Source organism: Pelophylax lessonae, assembly GCF_965119305.1.
Source record: "Pelophylax lessonae genome assembly, chromosome: 1".
In the NCBI taxonomy this organism is placed as follows: domain Eukaryota; kingdom Metazoa; phylum Chordata; class Amphibia; order Anura; family Ranidae; genus Pelophylax; species Pelophylax lessonae.
Genome location: NC_138768.1, coordinates 563198427 through 563225670, shown reverse-complemented (window position 1 = coordinate 563225670; position 27244 = coordinate 563198427). Strand labels below are relative to the sequence as shown.

Genomic DNA, 27244 nt, shown 5'->3' with positions numbered 1-27244 from the left:
AACTCCAAATGGAAAAGGATTTAGGAAAACTAGAAGAATGGTCAGAACTCTGGCAACTGAAATTTAATGTGGATAAGTGCAAGATAATGCACCTGGGGCGTAAAAACTCAAGGGCAGAATATAGAATATTTGACACAGTTCTGACCTCCGTATCTGAGGAAAGGGATTTAGGAGTAATTATTTCAAAAGACTTAAAGGTGGGAAGACAATGTAATAGAGCAGCACGAAATGCCAGCAGAATGCTTGGATGTATAGGGAGAGGTATAAGCAGTAGAAAGAGAGAAGTGCTTATGCCGCTGTACAGAACACTGGTGAGACCTCACTTGGGAGTATTGTGCGCAGTACTGGAGGCCATATCTCCAGAAGGATATAGATACTCTAGAGAGAGTTCAGAGAAGAGCTACTAAACTAGTACATGGATTGCAGGAAAAAACTTACCAGGAAAGGTTAAAGGACCTTAACATGTATAGCTTGGAAGAAAGAAGAGACAGAGGGGATATGATAGAAACTTTTAAATACATAAAGGGAATCAACTCGGTAAAGGAGGAGAGCATATTTATAAGCAGAAAAACTACCACAAGAGGACACAGTTTTAAATTAGAGGGGCAAAGGTTTAAAAGTAATATGAGGAAGTATTACTTTACTGAGAGAGTAGTGGATGCATGGAATAACCTTCCTGCAGAAGTGGTAGCTGCAAATACAGTGAAGGAGTTTAAGCATGCATGGGATAGGCATAAGGCTATCCTTCATATAAGATGGGGCCAGGGACTATTCATAGGATTCAGATATATTGGGCAGACTAGATGGGCCAAATGGTTCTCATCTGCCGACACATTCTATGTTTCTATGTTTCTAAGTTGAGTGCACATGCTAAGCATCATATCCAGAGGTTGTCTTTGGGGAAATAGACGTATCTGTGACCTGCCAGCATTGCTGCAGAGGTTAAAGGGGTGGGGAGGTCATCCTGTCAGTGCTCAGACCGTATGCTTCACACTATATCAAATTAGTCTGCATGACTGTCGCCCCAGAAGGAAGCCTCTTCTAAAGATTATGCACAAGAAAGCCCGCAAACAGTTTGCTGAAGACAAGCAGTCTAAGGACATGGATTACTGGAACCATGTCCTGTGGTCTAATGAGACCAAGATAAACTCATTTGGTCCAGATGGTGTCAAGCGTGTGTTGTGGCAACCAGGTGAGGAGTAGAAAGACAAGTGCGTCTTGTCTAGAGTCAAGCATGGTGGTGAGAGTGTCATGGTCTGGGGCTGCGTGAGTGCTGCCAGCACTGGGGAGCTACAGTTCATTGAGGGAACCATGAATGCCAACATGTACTGTGACATATTCCAACATAACGACCCCAAACACACCTAGGTAAGGATGATGGACTGGTCAAGCATGTCTCCAGACCTAAACCCTATTAGAGCATCTGTGGGGCAGCCTCAAATCGAAGGTGGAGGAGCGCATGGTGTCTAAAATCCACCAGCTCCGTGATGTCGTCATGGAGGAGTGTAAAGGGACTCCAGTGACAACCTGTGAAGCTCTGGTGAACTCCATGCCCAAGTGGGTTAAGGCAGGCCTGGAAAATAATGGTGGCCACACAAAATATTGACACTTGGGCCCTATTTAGACATAGTCACTTAGGGGTGTACTCACTTTTGTTGCCAGCGGTTTAGATATTAATGGCTGTGTGTTGAGTTATTTTGAAGGAACAGGAAATGTACACTGTTATACAAGCTGTACACTCACTACTTTACATTATAGCAGTGTGTCATTTCTTCAGTGTTGTCACTTGAAAAGATAAAATAAAAATTTTTCAAAAATGTGAGGGTTGTACTCACTTTTGTGAGATACTGTATGCATAGGTCTGTGTACAATGTCCCTTTTGGTCAATTTGATGCAATGAGAATTGTTGGATCCTTTTCTTCCTCTTGCACAGCAGTCTAAGAAAGATATTCATTGAAGGGGAAGGCATAAATCAATCTTAATTAAGAACAAAGAATCACCAAGAATCTACTGGGAATGCCAGAGGACTTTTGTTCCTGGTTGTTAATATGTTAGATTGTTGTTGAACCTGGGGGCCAGGATGTCTACACATGGTTTTTCCCCACCTTTGACAGAGATTCTGGGGGATCTACAGGTGCAGAGCCCACTTTACTGACACTATGCATTTGTGGCTTAGGAAACCTATCTCCAATTGTCCACTATTGGAGTTTAGACTGCAGAAATTAGAGTTTCAATCCAGAAGATTAGAAGACTTGCTTCACATAGGGGAGCTCAACTGTTGTTGTCCCCTGATGGTTTATGTGAGCCATGCATTATCTGACTGCTCCAACTGGGTGACCTTAAAGAAGGGGGGATCCAGTGTTGTAGAGTCAGTTTGATAGCTTTCCAGAATGTTGATGGGAAGTCTTAACTCCTCTAGGGACCAAGTCCCCTGGACAGTTTTGGATTTAAACCCACCCCATGTAGGACTGGTGTCTATTGTCCCCACCATCTATGGTGCTTGAAAAAAACAAAAAACTTTTCATATTTCTAGGACCGGATTGGAGAGCCACAATGACAGGGAGAGCTTTGACTGGCTGGTCTGGATTTAGATGTTCTGTTTTGTCAGACTATTTGATTGAAGTGGACTGTGTGGAACTGGGCAATGGGAACTGTTTCAAGGAACCCTCATGTAGAAGCAGAGGTGCCATTTGGACCTGGAGGTCCATGTGTGGGACCTTAAGGAAGCAACTTTCTCCTGAGGAAGGAAAATTCTGACTTGGGAAGTGTCGAAGATTAGTTTCAAGTAGAAAAATTAGAAAGTTGATTATCCAGCTAAAGGTTTGAAGGAAGGAACTGAATTGTTTTTTTGATGTTGGCAACCAAGTCTGTAGTGGAGGAGTCTTTCAAGAGTATTTGTCCAGGTACCTTTTGACATGAAATCCCTGGGCCTGTAGAAAAGCCAGAATGTGGGCAAGCACTTTTGTTAACACAGGTGTAGAAGAGAGCCCTGAATGGGAGTACCACAAATTAGAAATGCTGGTCTCCCTTACCAAAATGCAAAAAGTGTTGATGTGCTGGAAAAATGGGAAAATAAGCATCTTGTAAGTCTGTTGATACCATAAATTCCCCTTGTCTAAAAAACCATGACAGATATGGAATTTGGGTACACAAAGAAATAAGTTTGGAGATATTTGTTTAGAGAATTAAGTCCAGTTTTGAGTGGATGCCTCATTTGGTTTTAGGACTGGGAATAGGTTTGAATAGAAACCTTGAAGTTGTTCTTCCACAGGAACAATTGAAATTCCACAGAAAGCTCTATTTTTTACTCCTTTGAAATGAAAGACTGGACTCGGAGATCTGGGACATGTTGAATCTACACTAACACAAGTGCCAACAGACATCCTCCCTCTCTAAGGTCTGGGGCACCACTTTATTGTGAGGAGGGCTTCTGGGTAGACTTGATAGACTTGGGAGTTTAGGGCCTGTGAAGAAACATTAAGCCTTGGTTTTGAGGTTGACGCCTAGGGTGAGTGAAATGATCCCTTCTTCTGGTCAGAGGTAGAAGTAGGAGTTAAACCTTTTTTTTGTAGTGTAGAAGCATAATAGACATTGCAGCAATTGCAGGCTGTGGGGGGGGGGGGGGGGGCTTCAAGGGCAAAGGAGCCCTTTAGAGTGGTTTTCAGGTGCCAATCAACCAAATCCTTAGAAAAAGAATAAAAAAGGAAAATCCAAAATAGGAACTATAACTAAAAAGGTAGGATGCACTACCAGAATAGTCCCTTTCTTCCTTAATTGTTTTTCCATGGGATAAATCAAATGAGGTGCAGGAAACATGCACCGAACAAGGATTTATCGCACTGCATTCTGGTGAGAGTTGAGGACTATTCCTTCTGTGAAACATAAGTAATTTCGGACTAATAAACATAATATGTATAATATTGCACATCCCTTTGCACCAAAAATATATCCAGTTTCTTCCTATGTAAATACATCACAATGTAAAATAATACTTGTTACAATGGTTTACACGAGTTTGTTGACTCCTGCAATCTTTTCATCAAGATGAGAAGAGTCAATGCAAAATAATGTATGTTAAAGTAAATGTATATTTCCAAGAAATAATGAGCTTTTACTGTTGTGTTTTTGCTAGGGAGAAAATCTGAAGGATTAAAACGATACGATTCCACAGGAGTCCTTACTGGATCAGAGGAGTCAAACCGCACTCAGCATCCTGGAAGGTACTAAATGCATCTAGCCGATCAATGTGTTCTTGAATTGCGAGAATAAACTGGATGTACATAATATTCACAGCCTTTGGTCAGTACTTTGTTGAAGAACCTTTGGCACCAATTACAGCCTCAAGTCTTTTTTAATAAGATGATACAAGCTTGGCACTATTTTTGGGCAGTTTCTCACATTCTTCTTTGCAGGACCTCTCAAGCCTTATCAAGTTGGATGGGAAGCATCGGTGCACAGCCATTTTCAGAGCTCTCCAGAGATGTTCATCGGGGTCAAGTCTGTGCTCTGGCTGGGCCACTCAAGGAAATTCACAGAGTTGTCCCGTAGCCACTATTTTATCTTGGCTGTGTGCTTAGGGTCATTGTCCAGTTTGAAGATGAACTTTCCCCCCAGTCTGAGGTCCAGAGCGCTCTTGAGCATGTTTTCATCAAGGTTGTCTCTGTACATTGCTGCATTAATCTTTCCCTCGATCCTGACTAGTCTCCCAGTTCCTGCTGCTTAAAAACATCCCCACACCACCGTGCTTCATTGTAGGGATGGTATTGGCCAGGTGATACCTGGTTTCCTCCAGACATGATGCTTGTCATTCAGGCCAAACAGTTCAGGCTTTGTTTCATCAGACCAGAGAATTTTGTTTCTCATGGTCTGAGAGTCCTTCAAGTGCCTTTTGGCAAACTTTAGATGGGCTGTCATGTGCCTTTTACTGGGAAGTGGCTTTTGTCTGGCCACTCTACCATACAGGCCTGATTGGTGGAGTGCTGCGGAGATAGTTGTTCTTCTGGAAGGGTCTCCTCTCTCCACAGAGAAATGCTCGGGCTCAGAGTGACCATCGGGATCTTTGTCACCTCCCTGACTTCCTTCTCCGCAGTCACTCAATTTGACCAGGCAGCTGGCTCTAGGAAAAGTCCTCGTGGTTCCAAACGTCTTCCATTTATGGATGATGGAGGCCACTGTGCTCATTGGGACCTTCAATGCTGCATAAATTATTCTGTAGCCTTCCCCAGATCTGTGCCTCTATACAATCTTTTCTTGGAGGTCTACAGACAATTCCTTGAACTTCATGGCTTTGTTTGTGCTCTGACATGCACATGCAAAATAATTCTGGCTACACCCATGGGCAGTCCCAAGGGGTATACTCCCTCTCTCTGCTATAGCTACTCCATTTTTTATTGCCTAGTCAAGAGTAAGGACCTAGTTCCTTGCTGGGATCTTTGGTCCTGGCATTTTTTCTTAGATAGAATTTTTTTTTTTCTGTGAGATCTTCAATCAACTGCCAGACTGGGCGATGGGCTGTATATTCTGGATCCAGTGGTCACCCTAGTGTCTGGCCAGCGCACACAGACCTCAGCTCTACGCTAGGTCGGCCACGACATAGCCCCACTGGACGGGGGCTGGCTTGCGAGTTCAACGCCTCGCGATGTTGCATATGACCGGGTCTTGACCCATTTAGATGGAGGGGTTTTGTCTGGAGTGGTGCCCGCCTCGTTCCTGGTATGGTGAGTAGCTGTCCCCCCCCCCCCCTCCCCTTGGAGGGTTTTGGGGTGGATGTGCCCCCCCCTTCTTCCCCCTTGCAGAGTCCCTCATCCTTCCCCCCCCCTTCCACATACGCTGGGGCTGTTTGGGTGGTCTGGCCACTTTCTTGGGGTGGGGGGTGCGCCGCCGGCGACTGGATGATCGACTGTGCGGAGGGGGCGTTGTACCTGATGGGGGCTCCTGCCAAGGGCCCCCCATCCTGCCTGGATCTGTCTTTGAGGCCTGGTCTCCCAATCCTGGGTCCCTGTATGCCTTTTGGTGCCGCCATTTTGTTGTAGCCTGTGTTTTGTATGCGGCGGCCATTTTGCTGTGGTTTGCCATTGAAAATAGCAGTGGTCATGACAGTGGAGCCCTGTGGGTGGCGATTTCAGCAGTGAGAGCCCCTCCTCATCCCCTGGTGATGACTCCTGGATCATTTTACTCCCTGATCGCTGCACGTGTAGTGCAGCTTATACTGGTGGCTGCAGGTGCTTGCCTCTGCGGGTGGGGAGACTGGTGGGGTCCTCTCCCTCTCTGCTGAGGATCGCTTGGTGCTTTGTGCCTGGTGACTGGTTGGTGCTGCCAGCACGGTGGGGGTTGTCCCTTAGCAGTGTTTTATACATTTTTTGTGGGGTCCCCCTAGTGTCTCTTGGAGTCTTTGGAGCACAATTCTCCCCCTGATCCCCTCTCTGAGACTGCGGGGCCCTCCGGGTCCCAACCATCCATCCATGCACTGACGATGGTCCTGGAGTCTCTTGTGTCCCAGGTGGAGGTGGCTTGCGGGTGACGAGTTAGCTAAAAGCGACCCCTGCCTTCTCTGTCTCATCAGATCCTGAACCTGATTCTGCCGCCGCGGACGTGAGTCACCCCGCTGGGTCTGCAACCACGCGCCTGGAATCATCTGATAGGGAGGATGATTCTTCCACGTCTGCGACCGTGCATGAAAATGCGCTGGTGGATGCACCGATTGGATCTGTCCGTGAGACCCTGAAGATGGAGGATGCAGCTGAAGTTGTGACGGAGGCGCAGGTACCCTTTGGCACTTACAACAAGTCCAGAGTGGCAGAGGTGTTTCTTTTCCCTGCCTATTTTGACAGAATTGTCGCTAAAGAGTAGGGACGACCAAAGAGTCCTCATGGGGTCCCTAAGCGCGACCCCTATGAGGAGTCCCTGCTTAAGAAGTGGACTGTGCCACCGCTGGTGGACCCTCCAGTTTCCAGAATAAAAAAGGCAACCATGATTCCCGTTGAACAGTCCCCGGCTGACCGGATGGCTCAGGCTGTGGCCCGCCATATGTACACTTTGGCTGGTTCGACAATGAGGCCAGTATTCACCATTGCCCTAGTGTCGCAAGCTCTGACCGAGTGGGCTAAGCTGTGACCTGGAGGGGGAACAGCTCCCCCTTCCTTTGCCGAACTGGTGGACCAGCTGGTCCAGGGGCTGCAGTTTATCTGTGATGCTTCTTTGGATGCGGCTCCCCTGATGGCTCGCCTCTGTTTTTGCAGTGGTCCTTTGGCGTGTCTTTTGGCTTAAATGCTGGTCTGCGTATCAGACTTCGAAAAAGGCCTTGACTGATCTTCCATTCCAAGAAGATCACCTGTTCGGAGCTACCCTGGATGACATCATTAAAGGTCTTACAGGGGGGGGGGCTACGCAGGACAAGGAACCTCTTCGTAGACCTGGGCCCTCCTTCTCAGCTCCATAAAGTTTTTTTTTTTGTTTTGTTTTTTTTTTTCCCTTAGGGTCAACTCACAAGGGCTCAAAGCCTTTCAGAGCCCACATAAATCTGGTCTGGCAAGCCAAGATTGGGCCTCTCCAAACCCATGGACAAGGCTCCTTCCAAAGCGCCCTCACCTGTATCTGGGTTTGCGGGACACCTTTGCTGGTTTTCAGACCCATGGACTTCCCTAGCGCAAGACAAGTGGCTCCACAAAGTCATTCAGTCTGGCTACAAGATCAAGTTTCGCTCTTGTCCCCCAGCAGGAATTTTTCCTTCCAACTTGCGCCTGTCCCTAGACTGCTTACAGGGCCTGTTTGTGGAGGTACAAGACCTGTTCCTTCAAGGGGTGACTTGTCCCGGTTCCGACTTCCGACAAACCTGTTCACAGTCCCTAGGAAGGAAGGCAAAGTGCGTCCAATCCTGGACCATAAGGCGCTAAACAGCTTTGTGCGGGTACAGAAGTTCAGAATGGAGTCCATTCACACGGGGGTGGCAACCTTGCGTCGGGGGATTTTCTCGCCCCTATCGATATCAAGGATGCCTACCTTCACATTCCAATATGCGCCAGTCACCAGCGTTTTCTCCACTTTGCTGTGGGAGAGGAGCATTATCAATTTGTGGCGGGGCAGAGAACGGCCTGAATACATGGCATACAATACAACTCACAGAGGAGGCGGGGCGGAGGCGGGGCAGAGAACGGCCTGAATATATGGCATACAATACAACTCAATGAGAGGGGGTGGAGGCGGGGCAGGCACGGCTCAGTACAGCTCAGCTCCTGCGAGATTTCTGGAATAGAATACATCCCAGCACACACTGCGAATCGCCGAATGACGTCATCGCCGATCGGACCCGGAAGTGAGGAGAGGAGGAATAAAGCAGAAATTAAGGTATTTACTAGCAAAAAAAAAAAAAAAAGTTTCCATTGGTAAAAGCCATTTTAAAGGGGATTACATAGATCTAAAGTTCCAAAAATGGGTGGAACTCCACTTTAATATCCAAAGGAAATTGCCTTGCATGCCTTGAATGTGGTCCAGGCAATTAGGGTGTATCTGGCATCTACAGAGTCTTTCAGGAAGTCAGGCTCACTATTTGTGCTCATGGATGGACCTCGTAAAGGGTTGCCCGTTTCCTCTGCAACCATTTCCAGATGGATCAGACAGATGGTGATTCAGGCCTGTTCCATCAGGGGTCAGGCTCCTCCTTTTCCTGTCCAGGCACACTCTACTAGGGCACTTAGTGCCTCCTGAGTCTTCCGTCATCGGGCGTCAGTGACGCAGGTTTGCAAGGCTGCCACCTGGTCGTTGGTGCACACTTTTACAAAGTTTTATAAAGTGGATGTGTTGGCATCTGCAAATCCTTTGTTTGGCCGCAAGGTTTTGCAGGCTGCTGTTTAAGAGGACCTGATCCTCTTTGAGAGTATATGGTTTTTTTTAAGGTGGGCTCCAGTTGTTTGGTTGAGATCCTGTTGCTTGGTTGGCTAATGTTTAGCCTTGGGAATTTTTGGTTGTTCCCACCCCTCGTGTTTAACACTGCTTTGGGATGTCCCAGTGGTTATGAATACAAAGAGCTGTGTGCGTCAATGAACAAAAGAGAAAAATTGGATTTTTGACTTACCGTAACATCAATTTCTCTGATGTTCATTGACTGGACACAGCTCCCACCCCTCTGCGGAGTAGTTATTCTCCAGACACTGCTTGTTACAGAACTGAATAGCTATAGCAGAGAGAGGGAGTATACCCCCTGGGACTGCCCATGGGTGTAGCCATTTTTTCTTCTGCCTGATGTCCTACTCCTGTAGGGGGTAGTATAACACAATAGTTATAAATACCAGGAGCTGTGTTCGTCAATGAACATCAGAGAAATGGATTGTACGGTAAGTCAAAAATCCAGTTTTTTACTTTCTGCTATAAAACCTATCCAATACCAAAATGTAAAAAATCTAGTTTCTTCATCAATTTAGGCCATTTTGAATTCTGCTAGATGTTTTTGGTAAAAAAAAAAAAAAAAACCCCAATAAGCGTATATTAATTGGTTTGCACAAAAGTTAGAGCGTCTACAAACTTTGGGATATGTTGGATCTATGACCTTTTTATTTATTTTTTTATTAGTAATGGTGGCAATCTACGACTTATAGCGGGTCTGCAGTATTGCAGCAGACAAGTTGGACACCTAATTGACACTTTTTTGGGAACCAGTGACACTAATAGTGATCAGTGCTAAAAATATGCATGGTCGCTGTACTAATGACACTGGCTGGGAAGGGGTTAACATCGGGCGATCAAAGGGCTAGCTGGTGATTCAGTGCAGTAGGGGATCACTTCACACCTCAAGTATAGCAATTAGTCCAATATTATTATTTCCTCTATTGTCTTTTGAGGCTTGATCACAATTAAGATGTCCAAAAGCAGCGCAAACAGAGCAGGTTTAGCGCCATACATTTTGTCAATATCAAAAAGGCTATTTCTCTTTAGAAAAAGTAGAATAATCCACTCTTCCAGAACTACTCATAACCCACTGAACTAAATGACCTCGAGAGGATACGTGGAAGACAGGCAATAGGACTACTGTCCTGCAGGTGGGATGCTTAAAAACTGTGCAGGCCCTTGGTGGTCCCTTATAGCACCAGGCACAATTGTGATGAGAGGTGAAGCAAGACTGCCACTGCTGAGCCCAAGTCCCTGTAGTAGCTATGGAGTGGGAAGGAGCAAAGCTAGATTTGTACACACACAACTACTGCAGAGTGCTGCATCATTAAAAACCTGCCCTAAGGGGGAAAAAAAGGCAGTGCTTCAGGCATAAGCAGTGCCCTTACTGTCAGCTACTGACCCAAGCCCTGCACGTAGATGAGAAATAAGTAGAGTTCCCCTAGTGGTTTTTTTATAAATTGCTAATAATTGTTAATGTGCACAACAAAGCACATAGGAAGTTTTACTGTCATCCTCTTACAGTGTCCACCTATGGACAGTTAGTACATACAGAAAACAAAAAACCTCATATACATTTAAAAGGAATAATCCACAGCAGAAAGAGACCTGTTACAGCCACTCACAAAATGAGTCTTTAGATACAGGGAGAAATAAACTGCTACAGCTCTAGTCCTTGATACCTCTGCCAGGAATCACCATAAAATAGTGGCCTACCCTGAAAAGTGGATTCCTGCGCTAAATGAAGCCCGGACAGGTTTGTCACTGCCAACTGTAGGATATTTGCAGAGGGAGAACAAGTGCACATAGTGAACTGGGAAAACCCGCACTTATTGGCTTCCACAATTTCCAATATCTGACCTGAATCTACCAAACCAAGGAAAAAAATATAGGAAAATGAGAAGCGATATCCATTGTCCTAAGGACACTAAAGATGGCCATAGATAGATAGATTGAAATTCAGCCAGCTCAGCAGGCACTGGTTGAATTTCAATTAATGTGTGGCTTAGATCCCACTTGTCAGAATACAGTGGCGAGGGAAATTTCTCTATCCACCTCGTTTGTGGATGTTGGAATCTGCTGGCTGAATGAAATAAAAATTATCCTTTCGTGGCCAGCCTTAGCAAAACTGAGCAGGTTGGAGAGTTTACAAGCCTCAAGGGGTTTGCCTTCAGTTTTATTTGGGTCAAGTATCCATTTCTCCAGTAGATGGCAGTGCAACACTAGGTTGCTAAATTATCAGACTTTATTCCTCAAAGGACTCCAAGAAAAGGTTTGATTTTACAATAAATACAAAAATCCTATCACAATGCAGTTTACCAGTTTTTACATGGTGTCTGCATTGACCTTCTATCTGAGGATAATGCCTCTCACCATACTGTATCTGTGGAAGAACACTGATGTCACCCTAGGACAGGAAGTGTATTAGGACTAGAGAATATTCGTCCATTTCTTTTCTCCATAACACGGGGGGAGGGGTTATGTAGTCAGCAAGAACTGAAAAACACCGATAACACAGAGATTTCAGTTCAGTGCACAAACGTTGCAAGAACACTGGATTTCTGGCAGGATTGGGGGAGGGGCAAGTTAGTTACTCTTAAGTGTAATGAGACAAAAAGCACAAAATTGTGCGGTTTTTATTTTTTCCTCCTATAGGAATGCTGGCAAATCTCTAACTATTTACATGAAGGCTGCACATGCTTCTCATAAATGATACCCAGACTTGGGCATTTTCAAGGTAAACTACAGCTATTGTGTAGCTGGCATTAAAGCTGACCTAAAGTCAAGTACATGTTTTCACATTACGAACGTGCAGTCTAAGTAATGGGTTAGTGTTATTTGCAGAGATTTATTATCTCTGAAAAATCTTTTTAAATGCTTTCATTTTGCTTTCTCTCCAGAAGGCTGTATAATTGGGCATCATACAGGGCTAGAATCCACTTCATGGAGTAATAATATGAATGGATATCATAATCGTGCAAATCCTTATTCCTGTGTAGTAGCCCTAAAGACTGTTTTTACTTGCCTTACAATGTCTGAGGGATTGCTGGGGAAGAGGAGACTGACTGATGGGACCATTGTCCCTGACTTTACCTCCCAAGACTAGACATAAGTGAATTAGTGGAACGAATACCAACTTTTTTGTGGAAAAAGGTTTTTTTTTTTTTTTGTGATGTTACTGCATATTGTAAGAGTAAATTATGAAGACTTCTAAAGATAAAGCTTTTACAACATAGGTCCAATTGTTTGAATTTAAAACAAAATAAAAATAAGAAAAGCTTTACATGCCATATATTATGAGGTCCATGTTGAGGAATGATTTGCCCCCTTATTGACCAGGTCATTATTGGTGATTCGGCACTGCATTAATTTAACCGAAGATTGCGTGGTCGTGCGACGCTGTACCAAAATAAAATTGATGTCCTTTTTTTCCCCCCACAAATGGAGCTTTCTTTTGGTGGTATTTGATCGCCTGTGCGATTTTTATTTTTTGCGCTATAAACACAAAAATGAGCGACAATTCTGGGGAAAAAAAAACAACTTTTTTTTCACTTTCTGCTATATAACATTCCCCCAAAAAAATAAATAAAAAATCAAATATTTTCATCCTTTTTAGGCCAATTTGTATTCTGCTACATATTTTTGGTAAAAAAAATAGCAATAAGGGTATTTTGATTGGTTTGCGCAAAAGTGGTCGCGTCTACAAACTAGGGGAAAGATTTATCATTTTTATTTATTTTACTAGTAATGGCGGAAATCTGCAATTTTTAGCGGGACTGGGACATTGCGGCGGACATATCAGATCCCCTAACTGACCTCTTTGACACCTTTGGGGGGACCAGTGACATTACTACAGTAATCAGTGCTAAAAATATGCGCTGTTGCTGTAATAATGACACTGGCAGGGAAGGGGTTAACCTAGTGGCTAAATGTAAGCCTAGGGGAATGTTTACTAACTGTGGGGGTGGGGCTTGTGAAATGACCATAGAGACTTCTGATCCTATATAGAAGGATCACAGGCGCTCTGTGCTCATTTCATATAGAATAACGGTCGGCTGTGTTTACAGCGACTGACCGCGCTTCTCTTAGCGGGGAGCGATTGCGGGTGCCTGACAGCAATTGTGTCCGCCGGACTTGTGAATCGGCATCCCCGCTATCTAGTGGGGGCGGGAGCGCGGCGTTGCACGCACGCCCCTCGGCACCACGCGCGCGACCAACGTAGTCCTACATTGGTTCGCGCAAGAGGGGCTGCCTGCTGCAGTAAAACTGCAGTGCGCGGTCCCGAGCCGGTTATAGGCCCCAATTTGTTGGAAAAAAAGAGTACCTTTCACTACTTAGGCTGCATTCACACTTGAGCGTAGCGTTTTTTACCGAGATTTTACCGCGATTTTTTCAGGCGTTTTTCATTGACATCTATCAAAAACGCTGGTAATCAGCCCAAAAAGAAGCTCATGTACTTTTTTCAGCTACAGGCGTTTTGCAAAACGCTCAGATGTTAACAGGGGCCATTTAAATGAATGGGGTTTTACTTGTTGTTGGGCGTTTTGGAAGTGTTTCTTTTGAGCGTTTTTGGAGCTGAAAACGCCCAGGTGTGAATGGAGCCTTATTGCTATCATAGGGGATATTTATATTCTCTGTGATATCAATAAAAATGATAAAACTAAATAAAAAATGAAAGGTAAGGTGTCAAAATAAAATCAAAAAAACAAAATAAATAATAAAAAAAAAAAAATGAAAGCACCCCTGTCCTCCCGCGTTTGCGCGCAAAGGCAAGCATCGGTCTGGTGTCATATGTAAACAGCAATTGTGCCATGCATGTGAGCTATTGCCACGAGCGTCAGATCGAGGGCAGTAATTCTTGCTGTAGACCTCCTCTGTAAATCTAAAGTGGTAACCTGTAATGGCTTTTAAAAATTTACCTAGTTTGTTGCCACTGCACGGGCGTGCGCAATTTGAAAGCATGTCATGTTTGGTATTTTTGTACTTGGCATAAGATCTTCATTTATATTTTACCAAACAATTGGGCAATATATAGTGTATTTGTGCATTAAATTAAAAAAAAAGTTTTTTTTTTTGTTTTCGCAAAAAATTGCCTTTGGAAAATCTCTGCGCAAATACTGTGTGACAAAAAATTGCAACGCCCACCATTTTGTTCTGTAGGGCCTCTGCTTTAAAAAAAATATATGTATATAATGTTTGGGGGTTCAAAGTCATTTTCTAGTAAAAAAAATAATTTTTTCATGTAAACAAAAGTGTCAGAAAAGGATTGGTCTTCAAGTGCTTAGAAGAGTGGGTGATGTGTGGCATAAGCTTCTAATATTGGGCATAAAATGCTAGGACAGTTCAAACACCCCCCCCCCCCATATGACCCCTTTTTAGAAAGTAGACACCCCAAGCTGTTTGCTGAGATGCATGTTGAGTCCATGGGCTGATTTATATTTTGCCACAAACAAGTTTCGGGGAAATTATTATCTTTTTTATTTTTTTACACAAAGTTGTCACTAAATGATATATTGCTCACACATGCCATAGGTAAATGTGGAATGACACCCGAAAATACATTCTGCTGATTCTCCTGAGTACAGGGATACCACATGTGTGAGATTTGTGGGAGCATAAAGTTGGATACACACTATACAACTTTTGTTGTTCGATTTCCTTTAGATTTGCCTTCTATATAATGCAAGGGCCTGTCTGACTGCATACAAATTGAAAGTGTTTAGGATTGACCTCATATTATATGGTTTTGGTAAATCTAAAGAGGATTGTATAGTGTGTATCCATCTTAACTGTGTACGCGACCCCAAAAACCAATCACCGCCTTCAGGTTTTCTAAGGGCATAAATTGCTTATTTTACTTCCTCACTACCTATCAGTTTTGGAGGCCCTGAAATGTCAAGATGGCAAGTTTTGGAAAAATTACTTTTTTTTTTTTTTTTTTTTTTTTACACAAAGTTGTCATTTAAATGATATATTGCTCAAACATGCCATGGCTATTGTTTGAAATGACACCCTAAAACACATTCTACTGCTTCTTCTGAGTATGGGGATACCACATGTGTGAGACTTTGGCAGTCTAGCCGTGTACAGGACCCCTGAAAACCAATCACTGCCCTCAGGCTTTCTAAGAGCGTAAATTGTTGATTTCACTCCTCACTATCTATCACTGTTTTGGAGGCCCTAAAATGTTCAGATAGCACAAACACCTCACCCAAAATGACCCGTTTTCGGAAAGTAGACACCCCAAGGTATTTGCTTAAAGACATGGTGAGTTTTTTTCTGCTCTCATTTGTTTTGGAAAATGAAGAAAGAAAAGGAAAATGTATTTTTTTTTTCTTTTTTCGAATTTCAAAACGTTGTGCAAATTACTCAAAATTCCTCTCAGCAAATAGCTTAGGGTGTCTACTTTCCAAAAAGGGGTAATTTGGGGGGGGGGGGTTTTGTGTGGTCTTGGCATTTCATGCCCTCCGAAACTGTAATAGGTAGTGAGGAGTGACATCAACAATTTATGCCCTTAAAAAGCCTGAAGGCAGTGATTGGTTTTTGGGGGCCTGTACGCGGCTAGACTGCCAAAAAGTCTCACACATGTGGTATACCCTTATTCAGGAGAAGCAGCATAATGTATTTTTTTTTACATTTTTCAAAACACCTGTGACAAAAAAAATGTAATATTCAATGGGCTCAACATGCCGATCAGAAAATTCCTTGGGTTGTCTACTTTCCAAAGAGGGGTAATTTGGGGGGGGGGGGGGGGGGTTGTACTGCCCTGCCATTTTAGCACTTCATGAAATTAGATAGAAAGTAAAAGCTGCGTAAATTCCAGTATATACACCATAGTTTGTAGACGCTATAACTGTTGCGCATACCAGTAAATATATATGCTATACGCTTATTGAGATTTTTTTTTTTTTTTTTTATCAAAGACATGTAGCTAAATTAATTTTGGCCTAAATGAATGATAAAAATTGAGTTTATTGAATATTTTTTATAAGAAAAAGTAGAAATTGTCAAACTTTATGAAACTTTATGGAACAAGAAAAAGTAGAAATTGTCATTTCTCTTTCGTTCACTGACGGACACAGCTTCAAGTCTTCAGACCATTGAGCTTCATGCTCTCTAGGAATAGGACTAGGCGGAAACCTTTTTGGTTACGCCCCTGGGGCAGTCCCAGAGTATATACCATCACTTCCTGCTGTAGGACTCTAGTTTTTTTTTTCTGCCTAGTCAGGAGTATGGACCTGTCTCTCTGCTGGGATCTGCGGTCCTGGCATTTTTTCCTATTTAAATGGAATGTTTTACCTTTTCCATGTTATTTTTGTTCCTATGTGAACTACAATCAACTGTTCCTGTGTGAACAACAATCAAAAGCCGGACTGGGCGACGCACTGGATATCCTAGATCCGTATGGTCTTCCCAGTCTGGCCTATGAGCACGACCCAACTATTAGCTTCACGCTAGGTTGCCCACGACATAGCCCCACTGGATGGGGGCTGACTGGCAAGTGAAACACCTCGTGAGGTTGCATAGACCTGGATATGACAGCAGTCACGACCAGAGTCACAGCGTACCTCAGGCCACAGCACCCCCATTCCAAGATCGTGCGGTGGACTGCTGGGCGCCCGTCTGGTTACCGTGGTATGGTGAGTAGTGTCCCCCCTCCATTTCTACTGAATTGCTGGGGTGGTAGTCCCCTCCTATGCCCTTCCTCCCCCTTATGTTTCACCCTTCTCCTTTGTGGGGTTCCCCACTGAGTAGGTTCCCTCATCTGTCCCCTGCCCCCCCCCCCCTCCTGGCCCCTCGTGGGGACATGGGTGAATTTGGGTAGGGGGGCTGCATGGTGCTGGGCCAGAGGAGCGGTGGGTGATGCCGCTGTTGGCCCCCTGTAGAGGGGTATACCTACCTGGATGCTGCAAGGGGGGGGGGTCCCTCCTCCTGGGGTCTGTTCATTTTTTCCCTTGAGTCCAGGGTCCCGTTCAGTGCCGTATGGTGCCGCCGTTTTGCTGTGGACTCTGTATTCCTGGCGTCAGCCATGTTTGTGTAGTCCAGTGGCCATGTTTTTGGTTTCCCCATAGTTTCAATGGCGGTCATTTTCCAGTAGTGTGATGCAGTGCTACGGCTGCGGGGGGGGGGCTCTAGTGTCAGGTCAGCGTTTCCTTTTCCTCTTTCCAGCAGTGTGTCAGACTGTTTTGGCGCTCTCTAGCTCGAGTGGTGAGTCTCTGGGGGTATCTATCCTTCCACTGCTGTATACAGTGCCGCGGGTGCACTGATTCCTGTGGTGTACAGAGGGGGGGGGGGGGGTCTCCCGTTTAAAAAAATATATATATATTTTTTTTTCTTTGCTGAGCAGCTTGGTTCTGTTTAACCCTTTATGGTCATGGAGCCTTTCGACCTGATCCACTCCTGGAAGCTGCGGGACCCTATGGGTCTCAGTTTGCCCTGGTGGCCATGAGGGCAGCCCTGCAGTTGCTAGTAGTCAAAGTAGATATGGCCCTGCAAAGGAGGCCGGGCAAGAAGCACCCGCCTTCACCTGTGTCCTCTGCTTCCTCAGATTCTGAGGTGGATTTGGTCGCCGCGCATGAGAGTCAACCCACTGGGTCTGCGTCCATGCACGCTGAGTGCTTTAATAGTGAGGATGAGGAGTCCTCCTCCTCTGCAGCCGCGCATGAAAAAGCGCTGGTGAAGGCCCTGATTGTGTCAGTACAGGAAAGTTTAAATTTGGAGGACTCAGCCGCAGCTGAGTCGGCGATGCCTGTGCAGTTTGGCACCCACAAATCTTCCAAGGTCACTAAGGTGCTTCCCTTTCCTGCCTATTTTGACGGAATGTTACTAGTCAGGTGGGTTTCCTGAAATGCATGGTTTGAATACATAAGCGTTTTGCTAGGAGATCTCTCTTTGAGGAGCCTCTACTGAAGAGACTAACGGTTCCACTATCGGTGGATTCTCAGGTTTCCAGGCTAAATAAGGCTACATTTTTGTCGATGGAGGGTTCCCCGTCTTTTAAGGACCCCGTGGACAAAAGAGCTGAGGCTCTGGTCCGTATCTCTTCACAGTGGCTGGTTCAAATTTGAGACCGGAGTTTGCTATCACCTTGGTATCCCAGACTTTAACGGAATAGGCTAAGGTTTTGCACCAGGAGGGGAGTCCACACCCTTCTGAGCTGGCGGATCTGTTGATCCAAGGGTTACAGTATATTTGTGATGCAGCCCCCTTGGCCGGCAGGGTTTCGGTGACATTGGTGATCCTTCGCCGCATGATCTGGTTGAAGTACTGGTCAGCTGACTGATAGGTGCTGACTGATCTTCCTTTTGCAGGCGACTGTCTGTTCGGTGCCTCTATGGAAGAGGTCATTAAGGGCCTTAAGGGAGGCAAGAGTACATTGCTTCCGCAGGTTGCTAAGGGCAAGAAACCTCACCGTAAGCCAGGTCCCTTCTTCTTTTTGGCTCACAAGCAGCCCTTTCGTCCGTCTGGATCGCAGGAAAAGGGCACGAGATCCACCCGTAACTTTGCAGGAGCCTCCAAAAGACCCTGGAATTTTAAGTCCAAAGCGTGCACTTCTGGTTTTGCAGACATGCCTTCCCCAGCCTGAAGGGGCGCCCTCACCCGTGTCTGGGGTGGGGGGACATCTTTGCTTCTTTCTGAATCTGTGGACCATGCACATTCAGGACACATGTCCACAAACTGATTTGGTTCGGTTACAAGATCGAGTTTCGGTCCTTGCCTCTGGCAAGGTTCTTTCCTTCCAACTTACGCCTGTCTCCTGAGCGGCTACAGGGCCTCTACGGAGCAATGCAGGACCTGTTAGCACAAGGGGTTATTGTGCCGGTTCCAGAGTTGGAACGTTTCCAAGGTTTTTATTCAAATCTGTTCCCAGGAAGGAAGGCAAGGATCGGCTGATCTTGGATCTCAAGGCTCTTAACCACTTTGTCTCCGGGTTCAGAACTTTCAGATGGAGTCCATCCGCACAGTAGTAGCTTTTTTTCATCAAGGAGATCTGCTGGCTTCTATCGATCTCAAGGACGCTTACCTTCATATTCCAATATATGTCGGGCATCAGCGTTTTTTTCTTCATTTTGCCGTGGGCGAGGAGCACTTTCAATCTGCGGCGTTACCTTTTGGTCTCGCCTCAGCTCCTCGAGTGTTCACAAAGGTTTTGGCCCCTGTGTTGGCCTTGTTATGGCAGAAGGGGATTGCGGTACTAGGTTACCTGGACGATCTGTTTCTGCATGCAGAGTCTTCTTCAGCTCTAGAAGCCAACTTGGACGTTACAGTGCGAACTCTGCAGGAGTTTAGGTGGACACTGAATTTTCAGAAATCGACACTGTCTCCGTCCACAAAGATGGACTACATGGGTCTGACGCTGGACTCAGCGTCAGCCCGGGTGTTTCTTCCTCAGACAAAACTTCTGAAGCTACAGGATGCGGTTTGACTCCTGTTGTCCAACCATCAGTCATCACTCAGGACTTGCATGCGAGTGCTGGGTCTGATGGTCTCCACCTTTAGGGCGGTTCCATTTGTGCAGTTCCACTCCAGACCCTTGCAAAAGGAGATTCTAATCAAATGGAACAAGAATCCGATGTCATTGGACAGTGATCCTGTTGAGTCTGGGCTTGAGGGAGTCTCTCTCCTATGGTGGCTTCGCTCCCCAGCCCTATGTCTGGGAAATTCTTTTCTTCCCCTATATTGGACTGTAATCACCATGCCAGATGCCAGTCTGTCCAGATGGGGAGGTGTCTTGGGAGCGTGTTCGGCCCAAGGTGTCTGGACTCTGGAGGAGTCCAGGTTGCCGATCAACATCCTGGAAATTCGGGCGATCAGACTTTGTCTCAATGGACGGATCTCTTCAGTGACACCCTGTACGGATACAATCGGACAATGCTACGGCTTTGACATATGTCAATCATCAAGGGGGTACAGAGTGCCCTGGCAGCCCGAGCTGTCATCTTGAGGTGGACAGAACAATATGTTCTGGCCCGCTCTGCTGTGCACATTCCAGGGGGTAAAGAATTGGCCAGCGGACTATCTCAGTCGGCAGCTATTGGATCCAGGAGAAAGGTCTCTTCACCTGGAGGTATTTCATCACCCCTTATGTGGACCTGCTGGCTTCCCGTCTCAACAGGAAGGTGCAGAGGTTTGTGTCAAGGTCTCAGGATCCTCTGGCTGACGGCGCAGATGCTCTGGTAGCCCCTTGGGGTCAGTATCGTCTGATTTACGCCTTTCCTCCAATACAATTTCTGTCGAGACTGCTACGCAGAATGGAGGTAGAAGCAATTCGTCATTCTGGTGGCATCAGACTGGCCTCACCAGTCTTGGTACACAGGCCTGGTAAGGCTGGTAGCAGATGTCCCCTGGAAACTTCTTCTCAGGGAAGATCTTCTGTCTCAGGGATCAATTTTCCATCTTACTTTACGGTCGCTGACTTTAATGGCCTGGCTATTGAAAGCCAGGTACTGAAAGACAGAGGGCTGTCGGAGTCGTGATTCCTACGCTATTGAAAGCTAGGAAATCTACTTCCTGGAAGGTTTATCATTGAGTTTGGAAGGAGTGCCTTACTTGGTGTGAGTCGCGGGGGGGGGGGGGGGTTTCTCCCCGCTCCTTTTCTGTGTCTCGCTCGTTGTAGTTTGTACAATTGGGTGTAGATCAACATATGGCTCTGGGCACTATCAAGGGCCAGATTTCCGCCTTGGCTATTTTTTCTAAAGGCCGTTGGCGGCGAAGTCCTTGGTTCATATTTTTGTTCGCCATCTGGCTCCTCCGGTGCGATCCGTGGTACCTCCGTGGGATCTCAAGTTGGTCCTGTCAGTGCTTCAAAAGCCTCCTTTAAAAAATATTCGAGAAATTCCTCTGCGCACGTCGCAGTTGGCTGCATTGTCCCGTCGGTCACCTTATTTGGTGATACATAGGGACAAACTGCTGTTGCTAACCTGTCAGGCATTCCTTCCTAAGGTTGTTTCAGGGTTTCATTTGAATAAAGACATTGTGTTGCCATCCCTATGTCCTAAGCCTAAACATCCTAAGGAAATTGCCTTACATTCCTTAGATGTGGTAAGGGTGATTCGGGTGTACCTGGCAGTGACTGAACCGATTAGAAAATCAGATTCTTTGTTTTTACATGGACCTCGTAAGGGGCAGGCCGCATTTGCTGCGACCATTTCCAAGTGGATTAGGCAGCCGGTGGTGCAGGACTTTTCCATTGAGAGTCAGGTTCCTCCTTTCCCTTAGCGCCTCCTGGGCCTTCTGTCATCAGGGGTTAGTGGTTCAGGTGTGCAAGGTGGCTACATAGCCGTCTGTACTCACATTCACAGCATAAGGTGGGTGTACTTGCATCTTCGGATGCAGCGATTGGCCGCAAAGTTTTGCAGGTGGCGGTTGCAGAGGCTTCCGCTTCTTGAGTGTGAATATTTTTTTCCTGGTGGTGAGCTCCAGTTGTTTCTAGTTGAGCTCCTGTTGTTTCTAGTTGAGCTCCTGTTTCTAGTTGAGCTCCTGTTGTTACCTGGTTGGCTGTGTCTAGCCTTGTTGGGAATTCTGTTTCCCCCCCCCCCCCCCCCCCCATGTTGACACTGCTGTGAGACATCTCAATGGTCTGAAGACTTGCAGCTGTGTCTGTCAATGAACGAAAGAGAAAACTGTATTTTTGTCTTACCGTAAAATCCTTTTCTCTGAGGTTCGCTGACGGACACCGCACCTGCCCCTCTTTGGGGTTGGGTTATGTGTTCTTCTGACACTGTTTGTTACAAACTTGAGTCCTACAGCAGGAAGTGATGGTATACTCTCTGGGACTGCCCAAAGGACGTAACCAAAAAGGTTTCCACCTAGACCTACTCCTAGAGAGAGGGAGAGCATAAAGCCCAATGGTCTGAAGACTTGAAGCTGTGTCAGTCAGCGAGGATTTTACAGTAAGACAAAAATACATTTTTTTTTCCTCAAAATGTTTTCTCTTTTTTTTGTTTATATCTCAAAAAATTAAAACTGCAGAGGTGATCAAATACCACCAAACAAATGCTCTATTTGTGGGCAAAAAAGGATGTAAATTTCGTTTGGGTACAGCATTGCATGACCGTGCAATTGTCAGTTAGTCACGCAGTGCTAATTTGCAAAAAATGGCCTGGTCATTAAGGGGGTAAATCCTTCCGATCCAGAAGTGGTTAAGGAGGGGAAATTCATTATTAGTAGAAAAAGGTTGTACAGAGGGACACGATCATGTTTTTTTTATTTTTACTCGTATTGGTGTAAGTAAACAGCTGCATATATTTTATTTTTTTTTATTTAAATATTGTAGCCAGCAGTATGACAACCCATCTGACAGAGCCCAGATCAATCAAGAGATGCGGAAGCGACAAGAGGAAGACATGATTCAATTACAAGCCAGAATGGCTTTAAAACAATCTCGGCTGAACTTGTATTCAGGTGACATGCCTGGCGCATCTATGCTGGACATCAGTAGAGATCCTCTACGAGAAATCGCAATGGAGACAGCCATGACACAAAGAAAACTAAGGGTATTTTTTTTTTTTTTTTCAAATTCTTTATTTCGACAAAAAAAGTATCCAACAAACTGCATCTAAGCATGTTCCACAGTAATCTCATACAACAAAAGGGGACACCCTGTCGAAGAATGTCGCAACAATCTGTAATAGATATGACAATGCGCAAGGGTGTAAAATGCAAATCATCCAGAAACAGTAGAGAGGTTTGAATCAAAAGTGCCCCTCCACACTTCTCCTTGAAATATTATTATACTAAGTATAACCTGGTGGTGACATAGGTGCTCTGGATGAAAGGCATGATGTAAACCATTAAATACAGTAAAAAAAACTTCCTCACACTACCGGTAATTTTATTCTTACTGTACTTTGTAGTAAAACCATAAGTGCTTAATATTTACATGGATAACTTCTACCTCTAATTTACCATAAAAAGTAAACTTGGTACTCTTTAATCCGCAAAAATAGGAGGATATTATGCTTCTTAGTTGTCTTGTTCATTTTCCTTTGTAATTGAACAAAGGTTTTAAAAGATGGCATTGTTTCATCACCTCTTTACCCGTTTAAATAATGGTAATGTTTTTTTTTAATATATGCTCATACTTAATGTTCATGTTTGCCTCCAGTAAATGACATACTGCACATGGTCTTATTTGTGTTGCATTAAAAAATAATGACTTTAATACAACGTTGTAGATACTGAGCTGGTGTGGGATTGCTGCAGGGAAACCAGACTAATGCACCACTAATACACCGTTAGATGAACAAAAAAAATCTAACATTGTATAGAGGGAGGAATTCCCCCTTCCAGGATTTTGTATTCGGACTGCGGCACCTGCAGCTGTTAGAAAAACACTAATCAGCCCATGCAGCCAAATGCAGCTGCTGATTCTCTTCCTTCCTTCCTTCATATTATGTTTTTTTGTGGAGTGTGGACTGCCACACTGGTCGAAATTAGGCTGGTACCTGCTGAGCCGACTGAACTTTAATCAGTGCATTACCGGCTTAAGTCTAGGTTCACACTAGTGCTGCTGCACAATCATGCATTTTTCAGTGTATTTTTGTAGAGCGTTTTTGCACATTTTTACACACATTTTTGATGCGTTTTCATACGTTTTTATTTGGTAGAAAGAAACTTGATTTTATACACAATCCTCTTGCTAAGATGCACTAAAAACGCATGTATGTGTGTTTTACTTGCATTCTACATGCACTTTAAATGCATTCCCATTGAAGTCTATGGAGCAAAACATGTGCTGCACTAAAAGAATTGCCTGCACCTTTTCAAAAAAACACACTGCGCTGTGCTGCATTTATGTGAATGGGCACTATAGAAAATACTGTGATTTCTATTGTGGCACATGCCAGCGCTACACCAAACGCAGAAGAAAAGGCACTAATGTGAATGGGCAGTAAGTCATACTTTTCTGTACAGTTTGTGAACACTTTATACTGGACCAAAAAGCTTTGCAGTTTCTAAGTTTGAACAATAGCTAGAGAAGATCGGAAAAATTACTGATTTTATGTTATTTTTAAAGGATTTTTTTAGCTTAAAAGGCGGACTCATTTAAATAATTTAAGGAAGGTCTTGGATGTCATAACCTTTACTTTTTCTGCCAAACAGTTGTTGGGTTTTCTGTCAAGAAAAAGTTGAAGTAATTCTGCATTGAAGGGACATAAGTGTGCTTAAAATTGACCGCAATGTCAAAAATATTGTCCAAATATTACTCTTTTTTTTTTTTTTTTCTATTACTAGTTTCAGAAAACATATATTTGTAAACCTTAAAACCTGTTTCTTTTCCTTATAGAACTTTTTTGGGCCAGAATTTGTAAAAATGACAGTTGAACCCTATATTTCTTTGGATCTCCCACCATCCATTTTGGTAAGAGTGCTTGACTTAATTTTGTAAATGTAAAAGCAGAAATAATGTATATCATTAAAGGGGTTGTAAACCCTTACATATACCCACGTGAGATGACTAGCCTCAGATGATACACAGAGATGAAACAAATCTTTCTACATAAGTTGTACCTGTTTATCTGCAGTCTTCGCTTCTCTACAACCATTCAACATCCAGAATCCATAAAGCTTGTTTGAGAGTTACGAAAAAAGGGGGCAGAAAACTGAAGTTCAACTTTGCACAGCTTAGAAAGGAGAGCTCTGAGAGCTGATTGGAGGGAAGGGGCACCCCACCCCCCTTCACACAGCACACAGGAACAGAGCTGAAGCTGTGAATCAGCTGGACCTCTTTCCCCTGTCGTCATTTTTATCTTGGGGTCAGGTAAACTTGTCAGGAGCAACTCATGCTGATAGCAGAACGAAAGCTTTTTTGGCTTTACTTCTCCTATGGATCACAGGAGTACAGCTCGTTCTGCACTACTGTGACCCATTTTCAGCCAATAGTGATCTAAAGTCAGCTGACGTCACTCAGCCGGCAGCTGGCTCAGAGAGAGAGACTGGGCCAGCAGCTTCTGCCCTCTCCACAGCACTCCAGTGAGCACTGGTGGGGCAGAGCAGGGAGTCAGTGACTGACAGTCACCAGCTCTCTGCAGGCTGAAGACTGAGAACTACGTGATCAGTGGTCTTTGATCGCTCACTTTTCTGTCTTAGATGTGTTGGGGCACAGCTGCAACCAGTGCTGCAGCCATCTAGGGGAGTATGATTGTTAAATTTTTTTTAAGCCATACTTTTCTTTTAACTTACTGTAGTGAGCTGGAAATACTGCCTTTACTGCACTGAAATCCTAGACAGTGTTGCCTGCCTTAGGTCTTTGCTGCTCTACAAAATTGTAATGGAAATGAGGAAAGGGGGAAGTTTTCTGTTCTCCTTCAAAAAAGAGGTGGGCAGGGCTGACAACACTGCTTGGAATCCCAGCACATAAGAGGCACCGTGTGGAGAGTTCAGACAGAACATAAGAAGCACACTGGGTTTCTGTCAGGCCAAACAGGTATTTCCCAGGTACTTGAAACATTTTTTAAAGGATAAACTATGGAGAAATATTCATGTATTACAAACATAAGCAGTATAAGACTTATGTAGTGCATTGTTTTTAGTGAGCGTGCTGCTTTGCATTGTTGGTAGGAGCAGTAAAATACAATAATTGTGGAGCACCTCAAAGTAGGACGCAGAGTCTGCATTTGAAATGAGCAAATATGTCTGCTCTCATGCGAATATAGTATTCTAAATTATGTGTAGAAACACGATTTTCATAATATCAACATTTTTTACATTAAACTGATCACTTTTATTTCAATATCTAAAAAGACTAAACAATACCTTTAATACATTATTTTATGTTTTCATTTACTTGTTTATTTCTTAGTTGCCATATCTTCCTTTTTTTTTTTTTCATAAGGCCAAAAAAGGAAAGACGGATGAGGTCCGTCGAAAGGTTAACATCATTCTCCTTAGTGGACAACGTCTTGAATTAACCTGTGATACCAAGTCTACCTGTAAGGATGTATTTGACATGGTTGTGGCCCACATTGGGCTTGTTGAGCATCACTTGTTTGCTTTAGCAGTGCTGAAAGGTGAGTATACTGTGTGGCCTGATGCCATAGCTGTAGGCCTTTAGTCAAGAATATTAGTCTTATCATTGGAAGGATTTTGGTAGTTAGGATCTTCCTTTTCATATATATTCTGAATTGTTCTTCTTAAGGGTGTGCATTATTTGGACACCTGAAGTGGAAAAAATGCCTAACACGATCTATTTTTATAAATACCCCATCCTCCACTATCCTGTCTAACCTGCATATAATAAGATCCGGTCCGGTCACATGATCCTGCAGCTCCCACTCCCCTGTGTCAGTGAGCGGCTGCTGCAGGGGAGAGGAGGGAGCGCAGACACCAGCTATGGGTGATGTGAGAGCTCTCGGAATTCCCAGCCATTGTCCAGTGCTTTCTGAGCCAAACTGCAGGATCATGTTACCGGAGCGGATTAATATAAGTAAATATACACTTTTTTTTTTTTTTTTTTTTTGTACAGGTTAAGCATAGAATTGAGCTTTTCTTTAACCTCAGAGCAAATATATAACAAGTTAAAGAAAAAAAGCTGAGACATTCATGATTTTCATGTTGATGTTCTTGGGGGTTGGTGGGTAATACCTCTTTTTCCATTACCTTTGGTGACTGTACTATCTATTGGAGATAATGTCTACTGTCATACGCATTTCTTTTATACCTTCTGTATGACTGCAACTTGTGATGTACTTCTATGGTGTTTATGCTCTGGAATTTGTATTGTTTATACCTAATGCCGAATAAAGTTATTTTCTGAGAAAAATAAAAAAAGCTGCTAGCAAATATAAGGTGCAGGCCCCTAGAGCTGGCTAGAAAATTGCTGGTTGTATTAAAGTTTGCCCTCTCCTGTCTCCCTCCTACTTACTCCTATTGACCTGTTTTTACTTTGGTAAAACCCCACTTCTGTTGCGGGGAATCCCTGTCTTTAGAAAGTTGGTGAACGGCAATCTGCTAATGTAACATAGGGAGCAATAAAACTTCCCAGGGGTTCTAATCCCTTCCTTTTCTGCTAAAAACAAAGCAATTTTGGCTGGAGTTCTACTTTAGGTTTACAGTTTGGTTGGTTGGATGGTTAGTTTAAAATGGAAGATTGCATATCAGGGCCAAAGTTCTGACTCTTCTGAATAGTGTCATAGCTTACACTTCCCCCTCTACCCCCCCCCCCCCCTAATTTCTTACTGTCCAGTAATACCTAGGATGGTGGAAGGGGTGGGCAAACTCTGTTACAGCAAGGAGTTTTTCTGGTTCAGAATGGTCTGACTTTGGGGTTTGCAGATAACAATGATCACTGCTGCTTACACCTCTAGGTGTTGAAAAGATAATGTATTTCCCCAAAATATGTAGTTAATGACTGTTTGTATCT

General features: G+C 44.3%; 1 protein-coding gene across 1 annotated transcript in view; it reads left to right on the top strand.

The window, feature by feature from the left end:
• PTPN13 (protein tyrosine phosphatase non-receptor type 13) overlaps window positions 1-27244 on the top strand; it is a 541021-nt gene that overhangs the window by 274916 nt on the left and 238861 nt on the right. The window contains exons 9-12 of the mRNA XM_082263089.1: window positions 4133-4220; window positions 22157-22376; window positions 24170-24244; window positions 25718-25892. Coding sequence (XP_082119215.1) covers window positions 4133-4220; window positions 22157-22376; window positions 24170-24244; window positions 25718-25892 — 558 coding nt within the window. The remainder of the gene's footprint in view (window positions 1-4132; window positions 4221-22156; window positions 22377-24169; window positions 24245-25717; window positions 25893-27244) is intronic.